We start from the raw sequence: 25564 nt of genomic DNA, 5'->3' as shown, positions 1-25564 counted from the left end.
CCGTAAAAAGCTCAACAAGCACAAAAGTGTCAAATAAAGAAGGCTCTCTAGGCGCCTTTTGAAACAGACGGGTTCCACCAACTCGGACACTCCAAGTTAGGTCGCCTGTCCGAGTGTCCACTGGCGGAGCCTTATGATTGGCGCTAAATCAAGACTGGGATTAATAGTGGAATATTATTAGCTGAGAAAACTGGCTCTGATAGGCAAGTGGGATAGAAGGTGGTCAAGAGTACATCTCCAACCGCCGACGTGCCCTTTTTAGCCCTGCAAGACTTGTGATTGACTGACGGACTGACAACTGACAAAAACGGGCCCCATTATAATCCAATCCCATCCTGCTTTTTCTCTCCCACAGAATTGAACATTCCCCGATCATCGATCAACGTCTCTTGAACCTCCTACCCTCTTCTTTGAATTTTGATTTGGTTCTCTTTCTTCTTTTCTTCTTCACCCTCCCCCGATCAAACATTCGCTTGTTTGCTTCAATTCTCATTATTTAAAACTTAAGCTTACACTTCCCCTCCTCTCATCTCTGTCTCTCTCTCTCTCTCAATCTCACTCTCACTTCCCCCGTTTAATCCGGGCTTTCTATCAAAGAAAATAAAGACGCCCATCTTACTTTCTTGTCGCCTTGCCGCGTGTTCAGCCCCACGGCCGTCTAGCTTCCGAAAGCCGCTTCATTCTTCTAGTCTTCTGCTGGCTTTCTTCTGTCCCCTCACCCTTCGTTCTTTTTTTTCCCCCTCTTTCTTTCTTTCAAGGTGTCTAAACAAAATACCGCCGATCTGGCTACCTTGGCTGACCCGAACGAGTTGTTCTTGCCTGGTGAGAGGCAAGACAATCTCGCTATGTCAACCCCTGCGGTTCCCCTCCTCAAACCGCCCGTACCTGGCAATCGCAACAACAGCAATGGTCCCCGACCTCCAAAGCTCACCCTGGGGATCCCCCCATCGCCCAACGCTCGTCCTATCGCCGGTAACGGTATCCCGGCTCCAGCGCCCGCCCCAGTCCCTCCTCTAGTCTCCGAAGTGCCCCAGCTCCAGCGTCCATCTGCCCGCCCGGCGCCCCCACAACTGCGACTTGCAACCCCGATGGGCAGCAGTAAGGACATCCCGCAGTCCAAAGGTCGCCCAGCCCCGCCGCCTCTCGCCACCAGTGGATTGAACGAACCGAATGGACACTCCCGGTCGGGTAGCTTCAACTATTTGGATGGAAAGGCTAGCGGCCCCGCATCTGCTTCATCATCAAACTACTCCGCCCTGTCGTTTGCCATGGGTCTCCGCCAACCACATGGTAGCACCCCAGATCCGTCTTCGGCCATTAGCTCGGTTTACTCGGACCGGGAGGGTGGTGTACAGATGGAGCGGGACAATAGCGTGAACGGATTAATCCCGGATTTAGACAAGATGAGCTTAGAGAAGGGCAGACCACTAGATGTCGATGATTTGGATGATGAAGGTTGGCTTGCCGCCAGTGAACAGAAGAAAATCGTGGAGTTAGGCGGGTTAGGTGAGGGAGCTGGGGGTGCGGTGACTCGATGCAGGCTCAAGGATTCAAAGACCGTCTTCGCGTTGAAGGTTCGTTTTTATCCCGTTCGTGAAGAAAGGTTAGACCTTCAATTTTATTTTTTCTTTTTGCTAATCGCCGAACCAATATAGATTATTACAACCGATCCTAACCCCGATGTGAAGAAGCAGATCGTTCGAGAACTCAACTTCAACAAGGACTGTGCCTCAGAACACATTTGCCGGTATTACGGTGCTTTCATGGACAAGTCCACCGGCACAATCTCGATCGCGATGGAGTTCTGCGAGGGAGGCAGTCTGGATAGTATCTACAAAGAAGTGAAAAAGCTAGGGGGTCGAACGGGAGAAAAAGTGCTGGGTAAGGTTGCAGAAGGGGTATTGAACGGCTTAACGTACCTCCATAGCAGAAAGATTATCCATCGAGGTGTGTTTGATTTGCCTGCATCGACCGCTATAGTCCTGGAACTAATCAGAATGCAGACATCAAACCATCGAATATTCTCTTATGCCGCAATGGACAGGTCAAGCTGTGTGACTTTGGCGTGAGTGGAGAGTTCGGTACCAAGGGTGATGCCAATACGTTCATTGGCACTTCCTACTACATGGCACCAGAACGGATTACTGGTCAATCTTACACGATTACTTCGGACGTCTGGTCGCTAGGTGTAACCTTACTTGAAGTCGCCCAGCATCGCTTCCCTTTCCCGGCCGATGGAACAGAAATGCAACCCCGTGCTGGGTTAATCGACCTCCTTACATACATCGTCCGTCAGCCGATTCCTAAGTTGAAAGATGAGCCGGACAACAATATTCGCTGGTCTGATAACTTCAAGTACTTCATAGAATGCTGGTATGTCACTCCACTTGGGTTGAAAGCACCACGACTGACTAACTTTCCTAGTCTCGAGAAAGAGCCCCCACGAAGAGCGACTCCATGGCGGATGCTGGACCATCCCTGGATGCTGGACATGAAAAACAAGAAGGTAAACATGGCGAACTTCGTGCGGCAGGTGTGGGGTTGGGACGACTAGATTTCTTCCACAGCATCACTCCTTTGATTTGCAACAACCCTCCATGCATTTAATTGCCACCCACCATCATAATATATCGCATATTTACGGTCCCTCCTTACGCTTACCAGTGGCTGGCCGTTGGTTGACCAGGTTGTCAAAAGCATACGATTTGTGATTATGACGACGCTCATTTGCCTCATTGCAACGTCTATCTTTACTGGACTCACGGAGTTGGGATTGATTTTTAACTGATCATGCATGTCTTTCCTTTATTTAGCTGATCCATCACGGACGCGTTGTACCCACCCTTTATATCTCGGCGTCGTCGGTTTATGCTCAGCCGAGGTTCTCTTTGAACAAACCCTACCAGCGGCCAGCGGCGCTGACGCTTGCCGGTTTTTATCCCTTGTGTCTTTCTCTCTCCTTTTCGACGTACAAATGGGAGAAGTTGCCTAAGGTGTTTTGTCCTTGTTTCATACCATCTCGTATTCCATTTCAGCCTCATTTATTTCTTGAGCATACATCTTGTATAGGATTGTCGTTTGTTTTACTTTATTATTCTGTCATGCAAGAGCATAGCAAGTGTGAGATGGAACAGATCCTCTGTATATCGACAGATTATACTCCCTACGAGTAGCGCAGAATATCATCAACAGCATTTCCATCCCTTTGATTCAGTATGTGTCGCCCAAACGATCAATAGACTGTCAGATAATTCAAGAAAATTGCTTACCTTTTCAAAACCAATATCTATCCGTCTCAGCACCGACTCTTTACTTGACCAGTAGAGGTTCGGATATGGCTCAAGTGGATTCCCAGCTAAACAAATTTCCAAAATTTTTTATAAACCTAAGGGTCTTTTTCTACAGTAAATAGCTCAATGACAGCAAAGGCTAAGGCTTTGAGGTCTAAAAATATAGTTTTCTTTCATAGTCTATAATATATATGAGTGTGTGTGTGAGTTTTTGTACCGTTATATCGTTAAAGGGACTGTGTTTTAAAGCTCTTGGTTTATATAGAAATCCAATTGAGCCGTAGTCGACGGCGTCAGCGCCGGATACGGTAATATCTTTATCAAGTGTATGGATCAGGCTTGGCGACCATTTATAAACTAAGCCCCTCAACGTTGCTGCCTAGGAGGATTCGCCGTGTTCCACTTCGCCGTGGTATATCCCGGAATGTACTGACCCATGGAGCTCACTAAACATTCCAATGGCTTGAACTACTTTTCAATATATGTTTGATATTATGGATATTAAATTTAATACTTAGATGACGGACTGCTAGGAACACCGCGCAAAGCCGCTTTGTACAGGATATCACATGAATTCATCATTGACAAATCCGCCAGAAGAAAAACCATCATCATGCTCATCATAGAAACGGAAGTAAAATCTAGCGATTAACAGGCTGAGCACCTAGCACCCACCCGATACCACTAACCAGTCCACCCGTCACCATGTTACTGACAACATCTCGCTTCCGGACCCTATCCTCTGCGGATGTAGGGTCCTCGCTGGGTCTGTGAACATGGGATGAGGATGTTGGTTGCTCGGCGGCAGCTGTAGCGCCGCTGAGGGGGAATGCGTTCTTATGTAGGGCTAATGCGGCGCCCCGGGCAACTTCGAAGAGGCCCATGGGGGCTTCTTCGGCGTTTAGGCGATCGTGATGTGCCCGGGCACGTCTGGCGTGTTGTTTCTTTGTTTCGTAGGCGTCTTGTTCGCTCTCTGTTGGGCCGAAGCCGCCTGGGACTGTGGAAAGGTTGTCACCCTTGGTGTCCCATAGTTCTTCTTCTTCGGCCTCGCGCGCGCGAAGGCCGTTCATCTCCTCGTCGCAACGACGCCAGGCGCCGAGGATCTCAGGCAGTGGGTCGGGAGAGGGCACTAGGGTTAGGGCGAGAGAAAGAAGTTCCATTCGTTGGGAGAGTTGGGTTATTTGGGATTGGAGGTTGGCGGATGGGGGCATAGCAGGGTCGCGGTACCGGCCAGCGTTGTAAACGGCACGCCAGGAAATGTCATCCCTTACGGTCGGGTTTGTAAGGGGCGAAGATGTAGATAAGAGGGATGGAGGGGCGAGACGTGTGAGGATGTAGGAATATGCGGTCCCGAAATCGTTGGATGAAAGAGCCGATGAAATTGCGAGAGACATGATACGACGCTCAGCTGTGATGACGAAATCCTCCTCAGAAGTAGACACGAAATTCAGGTCATCATTATCAGTAAGGCGAGGCAAAAACCCAGCCGCAACCAAGTTTCTTCCGATAGCGAGAAGATCATCCACCTTTGTGTAGGCTTTGGCGTTTTGATCAAGAACCTTCTCAATCAAAGAAAGGGGGTCGGGGTGCACACGGATGCTGACGGGTTGAAATGGAACACCGTGCTGCAGGGTAAGGGAATAAAAGGATAAAGCATGAGTTGCTGAGATAAGGGCACGGATCTCCTTCAAAGAGACGGATTCGGGGAAGTATGGTTGGAAGGCTTGCAAGCTGTAGGTGATATTTTTAGCTTCTTGGTCGAACAGGATTTTCATTTGTACGACTTACATATCATATGCGCGCTTCATACCTCCTCTAGTCCTGTTTCCATTGCTCGCATTGTCGTAAGTTGTGAAAATCGCCTCCTTGACGGCTTCTTCGACTTGGGTCAAGCTGAGGGCAGAGTTCGAGTTTACATAGATTTCAATAGCCAAGTTATATTCTAGACTTATTAGTATCCACAACATGGAACATGAGAGAAGTTTATGCTTACCTCTGATCTCTAGCAGTGCTTTCAGTATCTCTGCCTCTACCACATCATTTGAGACCCTCCAGAAGAGACCATGGCAATTTGAACTGTTTTCTTTCCCGTCTGCTTTGCCTGAGCCCCAGTGCTGTAGCCAAAGTATCTGTTGGCGAACATCCTTCCAGACATGGCTAGATTTTGTTTGTCTTACAATAGATGATATCACATTTCGCAATTCGAGTAGCTGGATATCTTGAGTGCTATGAAGACAGATGTTGGCAGCAGCTCTGCATGTGATAGAATGCCCAAGTTCAGTCAGTATACTAATGGAGATGAGGATGGCGCTGAGAAATGAGACAGAGGAAGCGGACGGGCATGTTAGTGGGTTCGAAGCCACTAACAAAGCGTTCTGCAAAAGGGACACCCTCGATGACGAAGAGATCTGAGATGCATCAAACATCACCGAAGGGAGGGCTGAGCTATCGGTTGTGAAAAAGAGATACTCCTCAAGATTTAGCAACTGAGCAACCCGGGTAAGGATCTTGACTGAGCCTTCCAAGCAAGGCTTGCTTGTATCGGAAGTCGTGTAAACAACAGCGAGTCCCGACTGACCATATCGAATGTTCAAATCGTCCAAAACATCGCCGTCTAATCTCTGGCTTTTTTCCTCATAACCTCCCAGGTCCGCATCATTGGGACCATTCCAGCTGAGGAAAGCATTCACTGTGCTCTCATAATCCACATGGCTTCGGGCCAGTAACCATTCGTTCACATACTGCCATCCCGAGATATTATTGTTCTGTTGTTGAGTGCTATCCTGAGGGGGAGAAATCGTGTTCGCCTCTGCAGCTTGGTTGAGTCTCCGTCTCTTCGACCGGTTGCGGCCGTACATCCAAGGGCCAACTAGTCCGCGCAAGTTCTTCACCAAGTCCATGTTGTTCTTCTCAGCGCCTGTCATCGAAAGAAGTATATTAAGGGCAGTGTGACTGTCCATAGACTCTAATATTTCCAGAGAGAACGTCTCATCTTGGCTGGGATAATATTCGTAATTGAGCCGGAGTAGAGGTAGCAAGCTAGAGATTAGCCAAGTCCGCACAATAGTTAAGCGCTGGTAAAATGGTAACAGAAGATCAAGTATAAGCGGTTGTAATGCAGTTTCCAGATCAATACGGTACGCTCGATGTATGAGGAATTGAGTTAAAAGGTCCGTGGAGTCTTGACTGTCTTCGTCGTCATGGTACTTAAGTGGTAGTAAACGAAGCCTCCGTACACTTTTCTTGGCGGCAGCCTCAGACAAATGGTCGACAGGTGAGATGTCAATGTCGCCACCATCCGAATGAGATGAGTGACCATCTAAAAGTTCTTGAAGGACCGGTGTGTAAGTCTGAGGATTTGTGCTTTCCGGGAGAAATGTCAAGATGATGCGCAGTACACGCTCAAGAGGAAGCGAGCCTGGAAATTGGGTCTGTACTTGCGGTAGGGAGGATATATTCCCAGTGGCACAAAGATGGGCAGTTAGGAGAATCGCATGAGCACCGGATAACCGCCTAGGGATCGCCATGGCGTCTAGAAGCGGCTCTATTGAGGGAACTAAAGAGGGTGATGTGGTCGGGAGTAATAGACGTCAAAGGGTGACGCTCGGACCACTTGGGCGGAAAGCGGCGAATAGACCGGAAGAACCTCATCGCATCCTGACCTCCGCTCCTACACGCTGTGCCCACTCGTTTCCCCTCCTCTCATCCACCACCAAACACACAATGGCTTCGGGTTTTGGTCTCAATGGCGGTACGTGCCCTTTTCCTAACGTCTAAGGTGGAAATCCTGTCATAATTGGCTATGGTTTTGCGGTGCCCGGTCGCGATGCTATTCTTCAGTGGACATCTCCGGCTAATAGTTGCGTTCTCAAACAGGTCCCTCCCGCTGCTACAACTTCTGGCAGGAGGTTCTAGGCTGCTACGTGGTCAACGCAGGTGATGGTGAAACCGGCAAGAAGAAGTGTTTGCCCGCTTTGGAGGATTACCACGAGTGCCTGCACCACAAGAAAGAGGTATGGTTTCGCCCTTGAACGATGACACCTCTCCCGTCAATTTGAGACGAAGTCGATTGTTCTAGTGCCCCTATATTTGGTTTGGCTGTGTTTTGACATCATGGATATCAAGGCTTTGCGAACGATGAGGATGCAGGCTGCCTATCGGAAGGCCGAAGCCGCACACCCTCGTGAGAATGCGCCCAAGGCAGAGCAGATTCGGAGTCTGGGGCTGCTAGGGAAGGAAGAAGAAGCATCTGCTTTACTGACGAAGGCTTAAGGGGCTTTCGCGCACATCAGGGGTGCGATTCTAGTTTCATTTTTTTTTTTTTTTTCACTCTCACCACCAATGCCGTGTTGTTATTTCCTACTTGAAGTCCCTCAGTGTATAGAAATGGACAAGCCTATTTGATGCGCGTTATTTTTTGAAAACATGTTCTAGTTTGGGATGTCTGCTTCTGTACTACAGTTCGCAGCGACCAGGCATCCGGGAACCGCGGTATCTTTTCGCTGCCGACATTCGTATGGAGCTGTAAAGTCGAATTTTCAGATGGAAATTAGTAACAGAGACCCGTGACAGTCAAGTTATGCTTCTAGCTATGAAATTGATCAGTATTTGAGGTTGGTATCTACAGGTTTGAATATCCCAGACAAAGTGCCAAGTACTCCGCAGATTATATATAAACTAAATTAGGTGCCGTCTGATTGAAGAATCAGATCAAGTGTAGATGTCATCGCCAGAGGCATGCATTGGGATGGCCGACTGTCTAAGGGATGTTCTCGGATAGGATAAAGTATTGCAGTAGGGCGGTCTCTATGCCGACGAGGGTGGACAGAGGAATCCCTTTCTCTGAACTATGAGACCATCTGGCATTTCTTGGCATGTTGTTGGGGAAATGGAAACAAGCTTACGAAGAACTACAGAGAAAGCCCCGATAGGTAGGTAATCTCTTCCTAGGAGGACTCTGAATCAACCCAATAACCTCCGGCCCAAGGTTGAAGTACAGCGGAATCTGCAGGTAAAACCCCCGGATCACAACAGCCCCGAAGCCGCCGAGTCCCATCATGATGATGGACATAGCAGTAATTTCAAGGCTGTCGATCGTGAGGTTGGCGCAGGGAGAGGCACGTGACCATAAGAAAACCTTTACGGGAGTGGGGCGTCTAGGCCGTTTCGGGGCTAGTACAGGGCCCAAGCATGGGTAGGCGCGCCCAGCCAAAGATGCCCCCAATGATATAAACAGGCTGCGTGACCTCGAGGGGAGGGAAAGCACGACGGGAGGACGACTTGTTGATACTTCTTGGAGCTTGACGGCCCATACTTTAATATCGGCTCATTAACCACCACCGGCTTGCCCGTCTCTCCACTTTCTGATTAATTTGGTCATTTTCTTTTTTTTCTCTTCTTTTCTTCTTCATTATTATTAAAAAAAGTTTCTTTATGGTCTTTATTTGCCTAATATTTTTTTTCCCTTACAAACCCTCCGATGATCGACTTAATAGTGTGAATTTCCCGTTCAACTATTTTTCTTCAGGTTTACCTTAATCTCCACTCATTTTCGGAATCGATCGCCCTACATCTGGTATTTCTCTTCTATCTCCCTTTTAAGGTCCTCCATCAATGGCTGTGACGTGGGTGTAACGGTTCGGTATACTTTACATTCCTTACCTGCCTTACTAAGACCTCCCTCATACTTGGAAGGTACAGTACTATACTGTACCTCATAATATCTGAGGCGTCAATTGAACTCTTTGGGCTTGGCATTTCTTCAATTCACTCACGATTCACCTGTTATTTAATACGCCTCAATCTCATTTTAATCATCCGACCATTTACCCCCTCTGAAGAGGAGACTACCCGCCATGACTTCTAGGTAAGTGCCAGCCACCCATCTCTGTCACGTTTAGTACAAGGCGCTAACTATTTCGGGATAGGCTTGATCGCTTGGTCACGTGAGTTTTCACTATTACATTCCTGCCTTTCTCTTCCTGAAAAAAGGTCTTAGCTAACCCAGCATAGGTTGCTTGAGACGGGCAGTACGCCTCTCATCCGGAACACAGCCGCTCAGCAGCTAGCAGATGTTCAGAAACAACACCCAGACGAGTTATTCAACTTGCTGGGGCGTATCCTGCCGTATCTCAAGTCGAAATCATGGGATACCAGAACAGCTGCGGCCAAGGCTATCGGGCTCATTGTCACCAATGCAGAAATCTTTGACCCAAACGAAGAGGACGGCCAAGGGATCAAAAAGGCTGAAGATGACGATCTCGCGGTTGAGATAAAATCTGAAGAGGTGCAATTATCCCCTTCTGATGGACTTCTTCAGTTGGATCGCCTGGATCTAACCTCGATCCTCAAGTATGGAAAGAGGCTATTAGGTAGTGCTGGCAAAGATTACGAATACTCACTGGCGGCAATGGATCCAGTAACCAGATTGCAGCATCAGAAGAGAACATTGACCGGCCGATTGGGTCTCGCGGGAGAGTACATCGAGGAAGATGTAATCGAAGATGCTGATCTAGCTCTGAAGACACAAGCTATTAAGGAGGATCCATCTAACACCGCTGTCCCTAGGGAGAATAATCACCAACATTCTGCTCCTGTGACAACGCCATGCGACCCTGCTAACGGGGAGGAATCTGGCCTGAGCAAACGGCAACTGAACCAGCTGAAGCGAAAGAACAAACAGAGTGCAAAAATGGGCGCGAATAAAGTCCGCGTCGTCGACCTCTCCGTACGGAAGACGTCGGACGTGACGACCCCATCAGTGACGACACCGCATCCCATCAAGTCTGAGAATGGAGAAGAACGAAATGGTGATTCGAAGTCGGACTACTTCTCCCTTGAACGGTTAGCTGGCGATGATGATTCGAAAATTGTCTCTGAATTCAAAGGAGAGGCCGCTCCAGAAAAGCCTCTAATTCAGCCTGAGATTCCGGACGATGGCCCCAGCACAGCATGGCCCTATGACCCAATGTGTGATTTTCTAATGGTAGATCTGTTTGATCAGAATTGGGAAGTTCGACATGGGGCTGCGATGGCCCTCCGAGAGGTCATCCGTGTTCAAGGTGCCGGTGCTGGGCGCTTGCGAGGAAAGAGTAGGTCTGAAAATGATGTCCTGAACTGTAAATGGTTGGATGATCTTGGATGTCGCCTTCTTTGTGTCCTCATGCTCGACCGCTTCGGCGACTACATCTCTGACAACGTCGTCGCTCCAATCCGAGAGACAGTAGGCCAAACATTAGGTGCTCTTTTATCTCAGCTCCCGTCCCGTTCCGTCATTGCCATCTATAGATGTTTGTACCGGATCATCATGCAAAATGATCTAGGACTGGAACGTCCCATTTGGGAAGTTTGCCATGGCGGTATGATCGGTCTCAGGTACCTGGTGGCTGTGCGAAAAGATCTCCTCGTGAAGGATGATAAACTCATGGACGGTGTCCTGGAGGCAGTCATGAAGGGCCTGGGTGATTATGACGATGATGTGCGTGCAGTGAGCGCAGCAACTTTAGTTCCTATCGCAGAGGAATTTGTCACTTCTCGGCAGAACACACTCGGCACCCTGATGAACATCGTCTGGGAATGCCTTTCAAATTTGCAAGATGACCTCAGCGCCAGCACTGGATCGGTGATGGACCTTCTAGCGAAGCTCTGCACATTCCGAGAAGTTCTCGATGCTATGAAAGCGAACGCGGCTGTGGACCCAGAGTCGTCATTTGGCAACCTCGTTCCTCGCCTCTACCCATTTCTGCGCCACACGATCACCTCCGTGCGCTCCGCTGTCCTTCGGGCTCTTATGACATTCTTGCAGCTAGAAGGCGAGGGTACCAACGAATGGGTCAATGGCAAGGCGCTCCGACTGATTTTCCAGAATTTGCTGGTGGAGCGGAACGAGAATGTCCTGAAACTGTCTCTCCAAGTCTGGTCAGAACTACTTAAGGCGCTCGATAAACACGGGTTGTTCAACTCAGAAACCGAGCTGTTATCTCATATACAACCCCTCATTACTTTATGCATGGCACCTTTCGGTGTTCCCCGCTATCCCATCCCCATGAATGCCTCGCTTTTCATTAAGCCATCCGGTGTGCCCTTCCCAATGAGTGCTGCCGCGCCCGCAAAGTCCTCCCCGAGTGCCTTCAACTCAACATCTGATGCAGCCAAGAAGAGGGGCCGCAAAGCAGACAAGAAAGAAGTACCTCCCCCCTCAGCTCACAATGTCGACGGCCATATGCTGCAAGGCGACATTGACTTGGTAGGAGTAGACACCATGCTGCGGTCTAAGATTCATGCGGCAAAGGCTCTTGGCCAACTGCTCTCTTTCTGGGATAAGAACGGACTTCCGAGCCTCTGGCAGCCTATCATGGACGGCCTCAACCATTCAGCATCCACATCTCAACTTGCAACTGCCATGATTGTAGAGGAATATGCCAGGCTCGCAGGTCCTAACAGCCAGTATGCCTCTTCCCTGTGTGAGCAGTTGCGCCCAATCATTGAAGGGGACCGTCCATCATGGTACAGTGACATAGCATGCTATCTCCATGTTGCTCGTGCGCAATGCCACTCGTTACTTAATGCGTTCCGGGACCATGCTCATGTTCCCGGCTCGAGGTTGCCTGTTCTGGCTGTTGTTGTCCAAGGTGACTCTGAGGCTGGCCCGAGTGCATTTTCTTTGTCGGATGCTGAAAGAGTAGTTGGTCCTGATTTCGAGCGGTTGAAGAAGGGCCTGGCACCAGCCCAGCGCATCACAGCTCTTCAGGTTCTAAACGATACAAGGACAACTGCAGAGAATGCAATCAATGAAGCAAGAAGCGTTCGTGAAGTAAGGGACATGCGTGTCCTTGCTGCTGCGGCGGGCGCTCTAGTTGCCATGCATGCCATTCCAAAGAAGCCAAGCCATATCATTAAGGGAATGATGGACAGCATCAAGAAAGAGGAGAATGCCGAACTCCAACAACGTTCTGCTACTGCGGTTGCCACCCTAGTCGAGTTTTATACCACAGCTACCAAGCGCGGTCCCGTCGATAAGGTCATCGGTAACTTGGTCAAGTACTGCTGTGTAGATACCTCTGAGACTCCTGAATTTCACCACAATGCCAGCCTGGAGAAGTCGATTTTATCTCTTCGCAAAGAAGAAGACCGCCGTGACCACCCTGACGCAGCGAAGTTCGAAAGGGAAACAAAGGAAGCTAAAATTATGCGCCGTGGTGCTAAAGAAGCCTTGGAACAATTGGCCGTGAAGTTCGGTTCAGCACTTTTGGAGAAAGTTCCTAACCTTCCATCATTGGTTGAAAACCCCCTAAGAGATGCTCTCACCAATGACCTTCCCGCAAACATCCACGATCCTGATAATGAGCTCGGCCAAGAAGTCGTGGATGGTTTGTCCACTCTCCGCGCCCTATTACCCAAGTTCGATCCTGGTCTCCACTCTTGGGTTGTTAGTCTCATGCCTCTCATTGCCAAAGCACTGCAATGTAGACTATCTGTTATTCGGTATGCGGCTGCCAAGTGCTTCGCAACTGTTTGCAGCGTCATTACGGTGGAGGGCATGACCATGTTAGTCGAGAAAGTGTTGCCGACTATCAACAATGGTCTGGATGTGCATCACCGTCAAGGAGCCATAGAGTGTATTTATCACCTTATCCATGTGATGGAAGATGGAATTTTGCCCTATGTTATCTTCCTCGTTGTCCCCGTCTTGGGTCGCATGAGTGATTCAGATAATGATGTTAGATTGTTGGCCACAACGTCATTTGCAACATTAGTCAAACTTGTTCCCTTAGAAGCCGGTATTCCAGACCCTCCCGGCCTATCTGAGGAACTGCTCAAAGGACGTGAGAGGGAAAGGAAGTTCATGTCTCAAATGTTGGATGTGCGGAAGGTGGAGGAGTTCAAGTTGCCTGTCTCGATCAAAGCGGAGCTTAGACCCTATCAACAGGAAGGTGTCAATTGGCTTGCGTTCCTCAACCGCTACAACCTGCACGGCATTCTTTGTGACGACATGGGTCTTGGTAAAACCCTTCAGACGATTTGCATCGTTGCTAGTGATCATCATCTACGAGCTGAAGAGTTTGAGCGTACGCAAGCGCTTGAGGTTAGGAAGCTTCCATCTCTGATTGTCTGCCCCCCGTCGCTTTCAGGGCACTGGCAACAGGAAATCAAGCAATATGCCCCGTTCCTCAACTGTGTCGCTTACGTTGGACCTCCGGTGGAGCGTGCGCGGTTGAAGGGTTCTCTCGCGGATGCTGATATTGTTATCACCTCCTACGATATTTGCCGAAATGACAGTGACGTTATTACCCCTCTTAGCTGGAACTACTGCGTCCTTGACGAGGGACATCTTATCAAGAACCCAAAGGCAAAAGTCACACTGGCAGTTAAGCGTGTTGCAAGCAATCACCGCTTGATCCTCTCTGGTACCCCTATCCAAAACAATGTGTTGGAGCTTTGGTCTCTTTTTGACTTCTTGATGCCTGGTTTCCTTGGTACAGAGAAGGTCTTTTTGGACCGGTTTGCGAAACCAATTGCGGCAAGTCGCTTCAGCAAATCATCTTCGAAGGAACAAGAAGCTGGGGCGCTAGCGATTGAGGCCTTGCACAAACAAGTGCTTCCTTTCTTGCTCCGTCGCTTGAAGGAAGAGGTTCTTAATGATTTACCACCCAAGATTATCCAGAACTACTATTGCGACCCTAGTGAGCTTCAGAAGAAACTCTTCGAAGACTTCACGAAAAAGGAGCAAAAACAGCTGGCGACCAAGATGGGCAGTTCAGAAAAGAATGACAAAGAGCACATCTTCCAAGCACTTCAATACATGCGCCGTCTCTGCAACTCTCCCGCACTTGTCGTTAAAGACGGGCATAAGCAGTACGATGAAGTCCAGCAGTACCTTCACGCGAAGAATTCTTACATCCGGGATGTTGCACACGCGCCTAAGCTTGGCGCTCTGCGTGATCTCCTGCTCGACTGTGGTATCGGTGTTGATCCCCCAAGCGAAGGAGACTTGGGCACTGGTGCAAGCTACGTGAGCCCCCACCGAGCCCTGATCTTCTGCCAGATGAAGGAAATGCTCGACATTGTCCAAAGTGAAGTCTTCAAGAAGCTCCTTCCCTCAGTACAGTACCTTCGTCTAGACGGTAGTGTGGAAGCCACCAAACGTCAGGACATTGTCAACCGGTTCAATACAGACCCCAGTTACGATGCCTTGCTTCTGACAACTAGTGTTGGTGGACTCGGCCTGAATCTCACAGGTGCTGACACGGTCATCTTCGTGGAGCATGACTGGAACCCGCAGAAGGATATTCAGGCCATGGACCGTGCACATCGTATTGGTCAAAAGAAGGTCGTCAATGTCTACCGACTGATCACTAGGGGAACTTTGGAGGAGAAGATTTTGAAGTAAGTTTCCTTCCACTATCTACATTTGTTTCTGTAGGTCGCCCCTTATACTAACTTGTCTGCTTTAGCCTCCAACGCTTCAAGATCGACGTAGCATCGACAGTGGTCAACCAGCAAAATGCGGGTCTCAATACAATGGACACAGATCAGCTCCTGGATCTATTCAATCTCGGAGAAACAGCCGAGAATGCCGAGAAGCCAAGCGACAATGCCACCGGCAATGAAGTCGACATGGTCGACATCGATGGCGAGGTCAAAGAAAAGGGAAAGAAGGGCTGGCTCGACGACCTAGGCGAGCTCTGGGATGACCGTCAATACCAGGAAGAATATAACCTGGACTCTTTCCTGCAGACGATGAAAGGATGATATACTTTTACACTCAACCCACGTCTGCTTTCTCTGTTCTAATAAATTTTTATTACGGTAAACTGGAGTCCAGGTCCATTCTTACCAACATACAGGCAAGATACCTCAACTGCAAAGGACATCCGTCAGGCAGGAATTGTTCCTTTTCCCTCTAATTTCCTTCCCCTTACCTCTCTTTGCTTCTGATCTTCTTACTAGACGACTGATTGAACTGGGGGCGTTAGTGTTGTACATCGCTCAGATTCTCTCCTCTTTTCCTTTCCAATGTCCTGTTTTCATACAACTGTATTTGGGAGTCGGGCGGCGACCTGCGAATCTGTTACTTATCTCTAATGATTCATTGAAATCATTGATTGAACGAATGACTCGGTGCTATGAAGACGAATCAAGGATAGACATGGATGGTTTATTCTTTCTTATTTCTTCCATGGTGTTTTATTTGCTTCATTGTCCTCCCTTTTAACTCATGTTCTTTTTTTTTTCCCTGCTGTACTTTTACTGCTCTTTTGTATATATTAACAATCGTTTGTTCATATGATTCGATCTTATGGCATTATAGGTCTTGAAAACAAAATCTAGACATACGCATGGTATGATGCATGTTTCCAAAAAAGGCTTTCTTTGATTTATTGTTTTGCATGGTGGTTTATCGGTCTTGTAGTTGAGCAATCTTATACACTTACAACATAAAGACAATAAGGCAGCAACATAAGGAAAAGTAGAAACATTGAATCCATCTGTAGGTACATTCATTATCTTGGCAAAGAATCAACCGATCAAGCAACAATCAACGTAAAACAAGGAGACCTATCTTTCTGTACGGAAAAACAGATAGGAGTAGGTAAAGCAAAAAAGATGATCACAAACGCCGTCCAGAACCTGCATACCAGATGCATCCGAGCGCCTGCCTGTGAGAAGAATCAAAGCCCATTGATAGGTAGGAAGGCGAAAAGAGACCAGACCAAAAAAAGTGAGAGATATCAAAGCCGGTGAGGCAAGTAAGTACAGAGGACTGATCGGTGATATTGGTATAATCTACGTGGAAAAAGAACTGAAGACATTCATCTGGGGAATTGTAACGAAGGCTCTCGGAAATCGAAATGGCATCTATGTGCGACCGAAACTCTCGTGAAATGCAATAACTGGTCATGGCTGCTCCGTTGTCCAATATGGTGGACAAGAAACGATTAAGGGCGGTTCTTTGGCTGTGCAAGCATGTTCAACCGGCTCATGCTCAGTGCACCACGGCTCCTTTGTCGTGCGCTGGCTGGGGTTCCCGTTCGACTGGTACTGGTGGTCGACCGGAGAGGAGTCTGAGAACGCTCCTTGATCGGGCTAGGGGTTGGCATTGACATCTTAATAGGCGAGATCTTTGATGGCGAGCTGAACTTCATTCTTTTAGCACTGCGGCCTTCCGTGGTTGAATTAACTGGGGGCACATTCTCGTTGTCATTGTCCCTCCCAGCTGCATCACGGTGTCTCTTCTTATTGCCTATGCCATGAGGCACACCTGGAACATCGGGAAGAGAAGGATCGTGGGTGGACTCGGTCTCGCGATGACGCTTCTTGCCCCCGATCCCATGCGGCACGCCAGGGATATCTGGCAGAGTGAGGCTGGCAATGGTGTCGGACTGACGAACATGGCGGATAGAAGGGGACTTGGTTTCGCCACCGGTCTTCTCAGAAGTATGGTCCGGTGTCAAAGTCGGTAATGTAGGATATACAACATCAGACTCGACTCGAGACCCAGATGCAGCAGGAATTTTAGAAGGCGATGGAGAAGGCATAGCTCCGTCGTCCCGCTCTCTGGTACTTGAGGAGAATTCAACACGCTTCTTGGGGGAGGGAGTTTGTGCAGGCTCCTCGGAAGCGTTCCTGGCTGTACCCAGCAGAAAATTTGAGCTGAATTCGGGGGCCGCTACATGAGTTCCGGAGGCAATCTTCACAGGATCCTTCGAGAACAATGGTTGATGAGGACGGAGGATCGACTTTAGATTCAAACTGGGCAAGTTACTCTTGAAACGGGGATTGAAGTCCGTACGGGGAGTGCGCGGGGCAGTAGAAAGCTTCGAGGTAGGGGACTGTGCAAGAGACGGCCGGGGGATCATGGTCGTCCGAGGCGGCTTCAGGCTAGTGGACGAAGTGCGCGCCATGGAAGCTCGAGTGGGGGTCATTAACGAACTGCGGATACCGGGCCTGATGCGAGTCGTAGCCGGCCTTGATGCACTCTTCTCACCAACAGTCTGACGGCGAGCAGACGTGTCATCGTCCTTGCTATGTTTGGCACGTTTGGTGCTGACCGTAGCAGGGGCAGGCGACTTGGTCGGCGATTTAGTAGGCGAATTCTGGTTGCTAGACTCATCGAGGCGTGCTTTGGAGTTGGTTCGTTTGAGGGTCTTCTGGACAGGCTGGAAGCGCCCGGGGATGGCGCGGAAGGCAGACGCGTGTCCTGCAATTGAATCCATCTTCTTGAATTCAGCCATATGAGCAGCGCTGAACCGGCTAGCCTGGCCCTTTGGCTGAGCGATTCTGCGATCTTCTGTCTCGTTGTTGTCAACCTGGGCTGGTTCACTCTCCTTATCCTGAACCATCTGGGCCTTGATTTTAGCGACATCTTCGCGGACGCTTTCCATGAGCTTCTTGGCTTCATCGCTTAGCTGCGAGTCCGCGCAAGAAAAGTTGAACTCGAAAGCGGGAGTGCCAAAGTATGTGGAAGCGGGAGACGCTTTTGTCTTGCTTGGGGTATTCTCAATCTGAGAATCTTTGACAACATTCCCTTCGGCATCTTTCTTAATCGGATTGAACCCGAGAATCAGGCCAGAGTCCACCTGCTTGGTGGTACTCTGATGTACCTTGCTGGGATGCATTACTTGGTGGGACGGACGAGTGATTGCAGTTGTGGGTGTTTTTGCCGGGGATGGCTTGTGAACAGGTGTAGTAGCCTTGTGTGGGGTGCGAACACTGGTTTTAGACTTGGGAGTGGTGGCGTGGTTAGAGGGACCGTCGGCGGCAGTCTCGTCGCGTTCTATGACAGCGGGGAGATTGTTGATGTTATTGTTGTTGGCGTTGCTAGTGTTGTTGTTGACTGGTGACGCGGGCGGCTGCGGTTCCTTGTTCAGGAACCAAAGTTAGTCGCTGGTACTATACGAAACCGATGCAAGGGAATGGGCAGATGAATTGGGATGGAAGGCATTTGTGGGCAACTTACATCTGAAGCCTGGCGACTGCGCAGGCGGGCGGACCGGCGAACCGCCATAATGGTGAGGATTAAAAGAATGGGAATTGATGAGGGAAGATGATGAAAGAAACGAGCAGTTGGAATGGAGGCGATTCGTGGGGAACTGACGAAGGGATGAAAGAAAGGAAGAGCGTCGCCCGATTAGGCGAGAATGTAAACAAATATTGCCGGGCGGTGAGCTCACGTCAAGTGGAGAAGAGAGCATCTGATGTCAGATATCCCTCTCTGTTTACTATTTATTCCTCTTTCTATTCCTACTTTACCCGAGCATGGAAAATGTTACTCTTAACATTCGAGCATGCCTATGTCAGGTACACCCTTCTAGTCTGCCCCGTTGACACATTCATCTACGCCCTCGCGTGCTCGGGGGCCTGCCACGGACAAACCAGCTATGAACCCCAATCTGGTTGAAAAGATTGCGCTAAGGGCGTCCCTTGTGGGGACATTCCAACGGACTGCTGGCCAATTTCTGTACCATAGATGTCAGGTCCCAGGAAACTGCGAAACATATCTCTTGCATACTCCAACGTATAGGGCAGGTCAACGATACACGCAGAGCTGCAGGAGACTTATAGACATTATGTTTCCGATTAAGCGAGATGACTACGAGTCACTGTCTTCTTTCTTCTTTATTTTCTTCCGTTGGCTCCTTGTTATTACCTCACAGTGTTTCTAATGCTCGATTGAGGTTGATTCGTGTATAGAAACTCGGTACTCCTAATCAACGAGACGCGATACATAAGAAACTTCAATAAGACCTAAATAAAGACCTCCAACTTGTCGTAGGCGGGAAACTAGTTTATATAGCTCTGAGGATGACTGCCCCTTGTTCCTACAGAAGTTTCCTACTGAACTCTCCAACATTAGCAGGAGGAGGCTTGTGCACATACAGCGCTAGAAGCTTCACGCTAGAGTAAACCCCTTATTACAACAGCTGAACATGAAAGAATCGAGTCTATAACCTCGATTCAAGCCCATAATATCAACAAATACCAATATAAACACAAACACAATTCATCTGTATACAAGTCTCCCTACGCCCCAAACCCCAAACCCCAATTCCCGTCTGCCCTACAATCTCACAACAATCTTCTTCGCCGAAACCCCCTTCCGTGACAAAGCAACTCCCTCAGCAACCTTCTCCAAACCTTCTCCAACAACCAGCGGCTCAGGAACAGGCTTTAAAAACCCATTCTCCAGGCCCTTCGGCACAAACACCCCCCAAACACCACTCGCAACCTCCCGATTATCAGCCAGATTCGCAGCATCAACAACTGACTCAAAACATCAGCACAAACAAAACCCCACACATTTCAATTTAAAAAACTCACCACCCACAACCTCCACCCCTTCCGGGACCTCTCTAACCCCCATGGGCAAATTCGTAACCACCCGTCCACCCCCAAGCCCCTTAACCACCTCCGCACACCCCAACACCGTCCCCTCCTCCCCAATCGCATCCAGCGCACCCACAAACACCCCCTCCGTCTCCTGAATCACCTTAATTAGGTCGGGGACGATGTTCTTAGCCTGGTAATCTAGCACCGCGACCACGCCGAGACTCTTCACGAAGGGGTGGTTCTTCGCGGACGCCGTGGCAATCACGGTAGCGCCCGATGCCACCGCCAGCTGGATCGCGGCACTACCGGTGCTGGACGAGCCACCCCAGACGAGGATGACCTTGTTGATGGGCCTGGGCGTGGTGGCGCTTGGTAAGGGGAGTTCTAGTCGGCCGGGTGGGTAGAGGCCCATAGCGGCTGTTGTTATGGCTAGGGGGAGGACGCTCCCGCTTTCAAAGGAGGTGGTGCTTGGGAGATGGGCTACGACGGCGGCTTTGCAGATTGTGTAGATTTGGAAGCCTGAGTCACGGATTTCGTTGGTGAGGAACCAGTTGGCGAGGCTGGGGCGTGGGGGGTTAGTCTTGCTTTGGCTCTTGTTCTTTGGGGAGGGTTTGGGATTTAGGCTTACCCCATGACTCGATCGCCTTTCTTGAAGGTTGTGATGTCTGGGCCTACTGAGTGGATTACTCCGGCGACGTCGGCGCCGAGGATCTTTTGGTGGGTGGGTTGTTAGATGCTGTTTTTTGTTTCCGATGGAAGGTCGGAGACGATGAGGTATACTCACGAACGGGTATTGCTTGGGGAATGGTATACGTGGACCATAGACTTGGATCTTCCAGTCCACTGGGGCGTGTTTAGTTGTGATCTAGGGGATTGCCACGGGCTGGGTAACTCACTGGGATTGACTGCAATGGCCTTGTTCTTGATCAGAACTTCACCGGGGCCAGGGCTAGGCAATGGTGCCTCTTTGACTGTAAACTGTCCGCCGCATTCCAGCAGCCAAGAAGCAGAGTTGGAGACTGACATAGTGGTATAGAGATTATAGACTATACAGGGGTACGATGCTGTGGAAAGTGAGTAGTATTAGATTGATGTATTCTCTACGTGGGAGTAGCCTCTATTTATAAGTTCCTTCCACTGAAGGCTTCTCATCTTGTCGGTGTTAACGGAAGGGTCAAAGCGATATTGAGGCCGGAATTGAATATTTACTACCTTCGATACTGCCAAACGGTGGGCCGGAATTAGGACTAGTTAACTGATCCTTCTGGGGTTAAAATACGAGCTAGGGTTAGACGGTTTGTCGGTCTCCGCTTAACTCCAATCTCCGAGAGACATAGAACGACGTCAGCCATTCTTCGGCAACCCAACAGGATGCTTTGCATTCCCTTGGATCTCGTGGAAGTGGATATCCTGTATAAAATTATGTCATGAAATAGTTCTCATAATATATCGTTTGATGTCCATTTTACAGCTACTGACTTTTTGTACATGGACGTTCGACCATACAGTACATAGAGAGTATAATATCACACGATCTACTTTCTCTTGCGTTCTTACTTTGGCTATAATCCGAATGGATAAGTCTCCTCCTTTCCTAAATCCGTCACGGGCTCATGCTTCTCCAGTGGTTTCAGAGCCTGCGTTTTATCAAACCATACGTACCCATCAAACTGATTCAGCAGGTCCGCCGCTGAATAGTGCGATATCTTCTCCGTATCTGGCCGGTAAATCACACCTATGAATCGTTCCAGCCGGAGAGGCTCAGCTTCAAAGGCAGCGACGAGGTTCGGATCGATGTGGTCCCGCCGCAGATCAATCAAGAAACTCGGTATTCCTGTGTCATGAGCCACGCGCTCCCAGCTATCCTTCCGCGAGGGAAGAACTTTCATGACCTCCATATCTTCATCCCACTCGTGCGCTGCAGCCACCGTGCCAGTGTGCGTGCCACAGCCTATCAGAGCCACATTCTCACGGCCGAACTGCTCCCGGCACAGCTGACCAATGTTCACTTCCCTACGTCTGGTCCCCATACTAGTATATCGCGCATCTCCACAGTGCGAGTTATGCGCCCATACTACAGCCTTCGTGCCCGGAGGCCTGTGGCGCAGGGTCCGACTGAGCGTGTCTACCATGTGCGTATCGCGCAGCGTCCACGATGACGCCGAACTATAGTACATAGCTTTATAGTACCGCTCGGCGTCACGCACCAGATACGCATTCTGCTCGCCGCTGTGGTACTCCTCGCCATCATGAAGGTCTTCCGAGTATTCTATCCGACGTTCGAGCAACTCACGGAGCATCTGTACAACCCCCTTCTCACAGTCCTCCATACCGCGCAACGTCGCGAGCCCATAGGTCGCAGGGTCATCTACCCACGGCTGCAAGCAGCCATATCGCTGGCGGGCGACTTTACCAGCGGCCGGGTCAACATGATCAAGGTAATCAATGACTGCCTGAATGGATGTGCCCATACTATACATGTCGAGCCCGTAGAACCCGGCTTTCCGGTGATCTGGCACTTGCGCGTTGTAATCGCGCATCCACTCGATTAGCTCTTGCATCTCACGGTTGCGCCACATCCACGTGGGGAACCGAGTGAAGGGGTCGATGGGTTTGGAGTGGCCTCCGATGTTAGCCTTGGGGCCGGGACGTTGGCGCACGTAGCGGTCGATTACTTCGGCGTCGGGCCAGTCGGCCTCCACGGCTACCATTGTGAACCCATGGTGCTCGATTAGGCGCTTGGTGATCTCTGCGCGGGCGGTGTAGAATTCGGAGGTCCCGTGGCTGCCATCGCCTAGAAGGACGAGGCGGTTGTTAGCGAAGGTGTCGAAGTTGGGGCTGAAGTTAGGGTCTTGGATGTCGGGTAGGGGATGCGCTGCCGCTGTGAATAGTTCCTGGAGTCGTGGCATGGTGTGACCCTGTCGAAATGGTTGCATAAAATTCCAGAGTTTGCGTTTCATGAATTGATGATGGGATGTAGAATATGGTGGTTATTATGTTGTGTCAATTATTAGACGTGAAATTGTTGGGCGAGCGGCAAATGATTTCATATCTCTGTCAACGGTGGTCATCATGACTTCACATCCACCAAACAACTTCTCAGACAAAAATAATAAGCAGAAAACACCAAAAGCCATTAAGTGCCACGTAACCTCCTCAGGACATGTTCAGAGGACTTAATTATTTAACAATTTCACACCGAAGACACAACCATCTCTTACATTCCAGCGCACGTAGAATCATGTCAGAATCATTCCCCAATGTCGCCACTCGCATAGAACGTTTCCAAGAAGCCCAAGAATCAGTATACGGAAACCTCAGCGCCATCACTAACCCCCCGGAGTGGATTCCACCCCCGCAATCCGGCGGCCACCACGGCCGATATCTCTGGACCGACGCGTTCGGCGTACTCAATTTCATCACTCTCCACCGCGAATACGAGAAGGCGCCGGGCTCTTCTGGCTTCGTGCCTAATGATCGATACTTAACGCTAGCGCGTCGACTAGTCCAGACCGTGCATGATGTGCTTGGGCGCACGCGCGATGGCCGAAATCGTCTCCCCGGCGCAACAGACGAGAACCCGATGGGTGGAGGACTGCGTATCGGTAAAATAGAAGAGCACGGTACAGATGGCGATGGACAGTACCATCATTATTTAACCATCTGGATGTTCGCGCTCAATCGGCTGTCGCTGGCAACAGGTGATCCGACGTATAATCAACAGGCTGTGGCGCTTGCCAAAGCCATCCACCCTCGGTTCTTCGTCGCACGCCATTCATCCCGGCCGCGCATGGTGTGGAAGATGTCCATGGATCTCTCTGCGGCGCTGGTGGGCTCGGAGGGTAATCTGGACCCGATAGATGGGTATGTAGTTTTCCGGCTGCTGCAGGCGGCGGCGATGCAGATGGGAGAGGGCGAGGTGCTCGCTGAGGAGATCGCAGACTATAAAAAGGTAATGAAGAGGAAGGTGAAGCACTTCGTGACAAGTGACCCGTTGGATCTGGGGATGACTCTGTGGACGGCCCATTGGTTCGCAGAGAAGGAGGAATGGGCAACGCGATTATCAGGTGATTGCTTTGAACAGATCTGTATGTTTTCCATCCCTTTTAACTGCCCCGCTGATCGTGCACGGTAATAACTCTTATACGGACGATCTCTTTGAAATTGACCGCTACCTCGATCGTAGCCATAAGTATCGCCTGGCATTTCGGGAGTTCGGCACGTGTATGGGCATCAAATGCATGTCGGAGCAGTCATCCGAGAAAGAAAGCGCGGTTGATCTCAAGATGTATGCAGAAAAGATCCTCGACTCGTGGAATGTGTATATGCAGATGTCACTCGCAACAAAAGTGACGCCGGATGATCTCCGCCCAATCACGCGGGTGATGTACGCATCGGCATTGCTGCCAGGGGGTTAGTATCCGCATATCCGATATTATTGCAAGTTAGTAGAATTGGACTAACCGTGGTCTGCAGCCTTTTCGCGCGGGTACTTGGGACCAGAGCCCATCCCCAACCCAGAGCACGAGTAGGAAAGAAACAACATAGAACTTCAGGAGTCGAGAAGTACTTAAAAGGAGACTATGTGTATATTCTTATGTAGTACTCTACAATATGCATCAATCATCTGCGCCAGATCCCGTGTATGCTCGACATCATATGCCCCGAATGGTAAATCGTATCAACATCAGGTAAACAGAAACAGAACAATGAACGATCTATACACCCGGAATGCCCACGATGTCCCTCCAGAGGACGACCCACCGTGGCAAAATGTAAATGGTGTAGACCGCGCCCAGGGCAACCAGCAAGCCGGTTAACTGTCACGTATTAGCCAATCTATAAGGGAAAAGGCATTCCGCTTGAACACGTATACCAGAGGGGGCGAAATACCTTTTCCAACCACGTATGGAACCAGATAGCAGTCATTAACAGCATCCACCAACCCAAGCCCGCCACTCCGCCCACAAACCAGATGGACCACTTCCTCGGCCCGGTCGACTCGCTATCTCCGTCCGACTTTTTGCTATCGTGGTCGATGTCCGCGGCGCCTCTCAATGCCCCGATCGCCTCAAATGCCAGCATCGCAGTCGCAAGAACTAACATGAAGACATGCCCGCTCAAATCATGACCACCCTTCCATGCTCCACCGGCGGATTTGCACGCTGTAGCCGTCAACAGCGTGTGGAGGCTAGCCGAACCCTCTTCAGCCTGTGGGATGATCTGCTCACACTTCCCACCCGACATCACAAAACTGCGATCGATAATCGCCGGACCGAAAGACCATTGTGTAGTCAGGTACCAGACCAAGGTAGCGAGGGAATAACGAGCGAGCGCCTGACCGACCCGCCGCGGTTGTTGGCTGGACGAGGTCGTGTACGAGGGTTGGGAGAATAGCAGAGAAGCGAAGGCTGCAGTAATCCATAGCCAGCCAATCTTCACAAAATATACATTGAAGACGTTGTCCTTACGGGCGAAGTAATTGACAGGATGCTGCGGGAGGTTCACGTCGGCGGCGATTGAAGGGGCCAGGGGAGTAGGATGGTTTTGTGGAGGATCTCGCGTGCCCTGTGCAGTCGGAGAGAGGACAGAAAACAATGATCCCACGATTAAAGTGATCGGATAAATGGCGAGTGCTATGGTGGGCGGTTGATACAGCCGTGTTGCAGTGGAAGGGGGTTTATCTGGTGATGCCATGTTTTTTTCCTCTCTTATTTGCTCGGCTCCGGTCTTCTTTCGCAGCCTGTCACGTTGCCGTTAATTTACTTAATGGCAGTAAATTAAACGGACAAGTCGATAAAATCAAATAGATGTCGCTATTCACGCAATGGACTGAGCCTGAGGAGGTAAAAGCGTCGGGAAGCCGTCGGGGAACGACTTTGCGGGAGGAATTGGTTGAATTCGGGAGAGCCTCGGAGACGGAATGACGTCGAGGTATCTTCGCA

At 49.8% G+C, this 25564-nt stretch overlaps 9 protein-coding genes across 9 annotated transcripts; 4 read left to right on the top strand and 5 right to left on the bottom strand.

Moving 5' to 3' along the window:
* The first annotated feature begins 168 nt into the window (after positions 1-168).
* Positions 169-2667, top strand: BDW43DRAFT_254278 (kinase-like domain-containing protein). Its single transcript, XM_032039850.1, has 4 exons — positions 169-1574; positions 1656-1947; positions 2004-2373; positions 2425-2667. The coding sequence occupies exons 1-4, from the start codon at positions 846-848 to the stop codon at positions 2552-2554; spliced, it is 1521 nt and encodes a 506-aa protein (XP_031903217.1). The 5' UTR covers positions 169-845; the 3' UTR covers positions 2555-2667.
* Positions 2668-3793: 1126 nt separating this feature from the next.
* Positions 3794-6898, bottom strand: BDW43DRAFT_254267 (secretory pathway Sec39 family protein). The gene is made up of 3 exons (XM_032039849.1): positions 5284-6898; positions 5079-5232; positions 3794-5021 (listed from the first exon to the last, which is right to left on the bottom strand). The coding sequence occupies exons 1-3, from the start codon at positions 6815-6817 to the stop codon at positions 3932-3934; spliced, it is 2778 nt and encodes a 925-aa protein (XP_031903216.1). The 5' UTR covers positions 6818-6898; the 3' UTR covers positions 3794-3931.
* A 60-nt stretch (positions 6899-6958) lies between these two features.
* Positions 6959-7823, top strand: BDW43DRAFT_268370 (uncharacterized protein). The gene is made up of 3 exons (XM_032041120.1): positions 6959-7041; positions 7167-7303; positions 7416-7823. The coding sequence occupies exons 1-3, from the start codon at positions 7014-7016 to the stop codon at positions 7560-7562; spliced, it is 312 nt and encodes a 103-aa protein (XP_031903215.1). The 5' UTR covers positions 6959-7013; the 3' UTR covers positions 7563-7823.
* Positions 7824-8569: 746 nt separating this feature from the next.
* On the top strand, positions 8570-15626 carry BDW43DRAFT_268365 (DNA-binding ATPase). The gene is made up of 4 exons (XM_032041119.1): positions 8570-9156; positions 9218-9235; positions 9303-14675; positions 14744-15626. Exons 1-4 carry the CDS (start codon positions 9146-9148, stop codon positions 15039-15041), a joined length of 5700 nt encoding a protein of 1899 aa, XP_031903214.1. The 5' UTR covers positions 8570-9145; the 3' UTR covers positions 15042-15626.
* A 22-nt stretch (positions 15627-15648) lies between these two features.
* Positions 15649-18469, bottom strand: BDW43DRAFT_268363 (uncharacterized protein). The gene is made up of 2 exons (XM_032041118.1): positions 18250-18469; positions 15649-18151 (listed from the first exon to the last, which is right to left on the bottom strand). Exons 1-2 carry the CDS (start codon positions 18295-18297, stop codon positions 16229-16231), a joined length of 1971 nt encoding a protein of 656 aa, XP_031903213.1. The 5' UTR covers positions 18298-18469; the 3' UTR covers positions 15649-16228.
* An 881-nt stretch (positions 18470-19350) lies between these two features.
* On the bottom strand, positions 19351-20645 carry BDW43DRAFT_308631 (zinc-binding alcohol dehydrogenase family protein; the record flags this gene model as incomplete). The annotated part of the gene is made up of 5 exons (XM_032046534.1): positions 19351-19553; positions 19611-20179; positions 20248-20330; positions 20404-20462; positions 20516-20645. 5 exons carry the CDS (start codon positions 20643-20645, stop codon positions 19351-19353), a joined length of 1044 nt encoding a protein of 347 aa, XP_031903212.1.
* Positions 20646-20975: 330 nt separating this feature from the next.
* BDW43DRAFT_268359 (putative erythromycin esterase) lies at positions 20976-22125 on the bottom strand. The gene has a single exon (XM_032041117.1). It carries the CDS (start codon positions 22097-22099, stop codon positions 21182-21184), a length of 918 nt encoding a protein of 305 aa, XP_031903211.1. The 5' UTR covers positions 22100-22125; the 3' UTR covers positions 20976-21181.
* Positions 22108-24189, top strand: BDW43DRAFT_268358 (uncharacterized protein). The gene has a single exon (XM_032041116.1). It carries the CDS (start codon positions 22783-22785, stop codon positions 23752-23754), a length of 972 nt encoding a protein of 323 aa, XP_031903210.1. The 5' UTR covers positions 22108-22782; the 3' UTR covers positions 23755-24189.
* Positions 24190-25558, bottom strand: BDW43DRAFT_268356 (putative inositol phospholipid biosynthesis protein Scs3). Its single transcript, XM_032041115.1, has one exon. It carries the CDS (start codon positions 25314-25316, stop codon positions 24459-24461), a length of 858 nt encoding a protein of 285 aa, XP_031903209.1. The 5' UTR covers positions 25317-25558; the 3' UTR covers positions 24190-24458.
* Between the last annotated feature and the right edge of the window lie 6 nt (positions 25559-25564).

The sequence above is a fragment of the Aspergillus alliaceus genome (assembly GCF_009176365.1).
Source record: "Aspergillus alliaceus strain CBS 536.65 unplaced genomic scaffold BDW43scaffold_9, whole genome shotgun sequence".
Classification (NCBI taxonomy): domain Eukaryota; kingdom Fungi; phylum Ascomycota; class Eurotiomycetes; order Eurotiales; family Aspergillaceae; genus Aspergillus; species Aspergillus alliaceus.
The sequence above is the reverse complement of the archived record's forward strand: the minus strand, read 5'-3'. Positions and strand labels throughout refer to the sequence as shown.